We start from the raw sequence: 4,285 nt of genomic DNA on the forward strand, positions 1-4,285 counted from the left end.
CAGCTCGAGGAGCGCTGACAGCAGCAACTTTGCTTTTTCTGTCGGCGAACAGGTTTGGAAGGGCTGGGTGTTTACCCGAAAGCCAATCAAAGCCAGGTCTCTGCTCCATGGTCGAGCGAGGCTGCGGGAACATTGGGTCAGGGGTGAGAGGTGTGATGTTTGGTTTTCTTCTGGTGGAGAATGCGAGCTATTCCGGCCTGGGTTGTTTAATTTGCAGTCAAACGTGTTTCTTTATCCGGCTCCAAAGAGGCTCGGAGAAGGACCCACCCAGGGTAGTGTTTACCCTTTGTTCTTTCCCTGGGGCCAACCTTGAATCCTTATCAGCCTGTTTGGAGTAAACAGGTACTGGAGGCAGAGGAAGGGTGTGGAGGATGCTTGTGGGATTTCTCCTTCTCTCCCTCCCGCCGGCGGAGGTGTTTACCCAAGCAGACCTGTTTTGTTTCAGAGCTGAGGTTTGTTTTTTTTCCTTCTCCTCCTTTTTCTTCTCTCCCCATGTTTTACATTTGACGGACCACTCCGGAAAAGCCGAGCGGGGCCATGAGAAACAAACCCACGAGCTCAGGTCTGGAGGCCACGGGTGCTCTGCTTGGGGTCCCCCCAAGACAAGTGCATCCCCCCCAGCACCCTTCTCTCCCCATGAGCTGGGCAGGCCCAAACCAGCCCGTGTGCAGGAGCCTTTGGGGGTTGAGACCCTCACTCAGGACAGCAGCATCTGTTAGCTGCTCGCACCTGCAGCTCTTTTCATCCCTTGGTGCTGGACATGCTGGGAATCCCCAAGGAATTACAGGAGGAACGCAGGAGCCCAAGGAGGAAAGGACCCATCTGCCTGTACCCAACGAGGTCCAGCACCCACGGACACGAGTGAGCAGTCGCTCCGCGGCATCCACCCCAGCCGAGGCAGAGCCAGCCCAGGACCAGCGTTACCTGTTGCAGCATTATCGCCTGCTGCTGCTGCAGGAGGGCCTGGAGCTGGGGCGGCGAGAGGATCTGCTGCATTTGCTGCGGCGTGATCATCTGCGGGGACATCATGGCCACGGACACGGGGACCTGCGGAGAGGAAGGACATGTCACCATTCCCAGTTCCAACCCTGGAAAACACCCTCCAAATGCCAACAGCCTGCAAAAATGCCTGCCAGCCCAAGGTTCTCCTGGGGCATCCTCCATGCTCACCATCCCCGCGTCACCTTCGGAGAAGCCTGTGGCCACCATGGTGTCCTGGCATGCCAAGGCCACCGCTGGGGACATAGTGATGGCTCGGAGATGCCCTGTGGTTCAGCTGGCACTAGGATGAATCTTCCTAAACCACGAGCTCCCCGTTTTTAAATGCAACGTAGCTGGGGGAATTAGGCATCGAGGGGAGCCAGCGGCACGTGGCAGCCACCTCCAAACCACAGCTTCCTCCCCTGCTGCAAGCACAAAAAAAGGTGCCGGGTACCACTCATTCCCTCGGGGTGCCAGAGGACGCAGGGAGAAGGGAAACGCCAAGGGAAGCGGGGAAGATACCGATCACCCAAATAACTTTGCAAAGCAGAGGACAGAGGAAGAGGTTACCAGGTTTTCCACAGACACATCAAAGCTTCACCTCCAGTTGACACCAGTAACTCACCTAATTACCATGCCAAGTGGAGGGAGGGCTAAGAAAACCTGCCAACCCCTGCCTTTGGTTATCATAACACGGGTCCACACCCCCACAGCAAAGCACTGGAGAGCTGGGGAAGGTGTCGGTGATGGATCCCAGCCCCGCTGGTCCTGCCCAGGTGGAGCAATGCCGCCTTCCCAACCAATGCCTTCTCCCAGCCCTCCGCTGATCCCACCAGGCCAAAACTCTTCCCAAGGGTTACAGCTCTGCTGTAATTTAAGGACCCTTCCTGGGTGCTCACTTTTCCTAGGACAGCAGATGACCGCTGCTGGCCGGGAGCTTGGGAGCCACCAGCAGTCACCCACCTGCCCCTGTCCAGCAGCCTTTAGTCTTCGAGGGGATCCCAGGAATGGAAAATTCCTCAGCACGTGGGATGTGGCAGAGCCCAAGCCAGGCTCCCCATAAGCTAAGGACCCCACTTTGAGCCAAATTAGTCAACTTTTCACCCTCTCATGGACAAACAAAGCAACTGGCTTCAGAGCACCCACCAAAATCCAAATGAGAGCCCAGTACCTGCCAGCTCCTCCTGACCTGAGCCCCCCACAATGCCCAGACTCCCCAGCCTGGACCTGCTGCCCACCTTGGGGGCTGCCTCCCCGCTCCAACCACCCCGGTGGGACACGGAGCGGGGGCAGGACCCCGGGGGTGGCCCCGTGCAGTCCCTCCCGTCCGTGGCAGGCGTCTGGACGGGCTGGAGCGTGCTGACCTTCAAGAGAGATTGCAAAGGCTTATCTGTTTACTCAGGCATTTTGCTGGAGGGAGGTTGCAAGCAGGCTGAGTTTCATTTGTCGCCGGCGATATCCCCCCCCCAGCTGCCTTCGTCTCAGAGTTATTGATTAATTGCTGCGTGTTCACACCCAAGGGCTGCTGGGGTGCCTTCAACTGCACCCGCTTGGCCGGCCGGGGAGGAGGCGAGAGGATGCAGGAGCATCCCCAGCAAAGAACCGCAAAACCCTGCGAGGGCTCCGGCACCCGCCGACGCCTGACGGAAAGCCAGGAGAGACCCAAGCACCCCTCACGGCCCCAGCACTGGTGTTTCGGCGGTCAGGTGCTCGCAGCCAGCTGTGCAAAGCCCTCGGTGAACATCTGGGAAGGAGGGAAGCTCGCGAGGACGGCAAGACGAGAGCGAGTGGGGTGCACGCCCGCTCGCTGGGAGCTAAGCATCCTGCTAATTTCCCTTTGCCAATTCATCAGCTGGCAACGTGCTCGGAATGAGAGTCCCTAATTAATTGCTCATCCGCATCCCCCATCCGGGCGGCCTCCCCGCCCCCCACCACCGCCACCATGGCCTCTCGTACACGTTTGCTGGCATTTTCAAATCGGAGGCATCCTAATTACCGGAGAGTTATAACACCTTCCATTTCTCGCCCAGCGGACTGACACCCTGTCAAGAGCAGAGAGAATTGCCAGAGGTTTTGACAACACTAATTGCCCCTATAATCTAAAAACACAAAGGAGAGGCGATTAGTCGAGAGGGCCCCAGCTCTCGATCCGACACGAGGTTTTCACAATGTTACAAGAAAACAAAAGCGGCGCTTTTTAGAGTTTGATGGCTGCTAACAAAAGCAGAATTATATTTTCATACAACCTTTGTCTGCATTAAAGGGGGTGGGTTTTTTTTTTTTTTCCTTCCGTGCTCGGATGCGGAGCTGACACGGGGAAATGGTGGTGGCTTTGCGAGGGGGTGAGGTGTGAATGGGGTGAACCAGTGCCGACTCTTGCGAGGGGCGTCCGGGCTTTGCCACCTCCCCGAGTCCTGATGGACGCTGAAGCCCCACGAAGATTTTCCCCCCAGCGTGGAAAACGTCTCGCTCCCAACTAAGGATTCCAGAGAGGGCAGGAACTTTCTTCAGTAAGAGGGGAAATTCCCATATAGAGGGAGTTTGGCTCCGGCTGAGGCCATCCATCACGCATGCCGGGTGCCGGGGAGGCTGCTGCGGCGGCTGGCTCGACCCCGGTGCGGGGCAGCAAACCGCGGTGCTGTGGTTCTGCTCCGGTGACAGCCCCGGGTGCCTTTGGGGAGCACAGTGACAGCTGCTGCCCCGATGGGGATGGAAATGTCTGCCCCCGGCCTGGCTGAGAGCCCCACCAGCAGCTGATCTGCTAATGGGGAGGGGGGCAGCCCCCCGGGATGCTGAGGAGTGCGGTTGAGCCCCTTCACCTGTGGCCACGGCACTCGGTGAGCAGCGGTGCGTAAAGTTCCCTGTGGCAGGGGACAAGGCCATCCCCGGATAACGGAGGATTTGGGTACTGATCACCTCCAAAACTCAGATCCAGATGGTCACGGTGGTGAACAACCCAAGGAAGAGCCAAAGGGCACTGAGCAGAGTGGCACGTGGGGTACGAGGGATCAGCTGCACCCAGCTGCCTCCTCTCCATCCCACTCACCCAGCAGCAGAGTGCCCCCCCGGCACCAGAGCAGCTGGGAACCATCACCGCACCCAGCAAATCCCTTGGGAAGCAGGTCCCAGCACCCAGCCCTGCAGCAGCGCCGGATCCCCGGCCGGCACGTCACGAGCTGGCATCTGCCAGACACCGAGTCGGGAAGGGTTTGACTCACGCCTTGGCTGGCTGCCACCCCGCAAAAAACTGCTTACTAACAGCTCCGGCTGCCTCCCAGAAAGCCCCGGCGCTGCGGCTCCGACC

At 58.7% G+C, this 4,285-nt stretch overlaps 1 protein-coding gene across 1 annotated transcript in view; it reads right to left on the bottom strand.

Moving 5' to 3' along the window:
• Positions 1-4,285, bottom strand: part of FOXP4 (forkhead box P4) — a gene marked incomplete at its 3' end in the record, with an annotated part of 22,781 nt that overhangs the window by 13,591 nt on the left and 4,905 nt on the right. The window contains exon 2 of the mRNA XM_010154025.1: positions 925-1,047. Coding sequence (XP_010152327.1) covers positions 925-1,029 — 105 coding nt within the window. The remainder of the gene's footprint in view (positions 1-924; positions 1,048-4,285) is intronic.

This window comes from Eurypyga helias, unplaced genomic scaffold (genome assembly GCF_000690775.1).
Source record: "Eurypyga helias isolate BGI_N326 unplaced genomic scaffold, ASM69077v1 scaffold20046, whole genome shotgun sequence".
In the NCBI taxonomy this organism is placed as follows: domain Eukaryota; kingdom Metazoa; phylum Chordata; class Aves; order Eurypygiformes; family Eurypygidae; genus Eurypyga; species Eurypyga helias.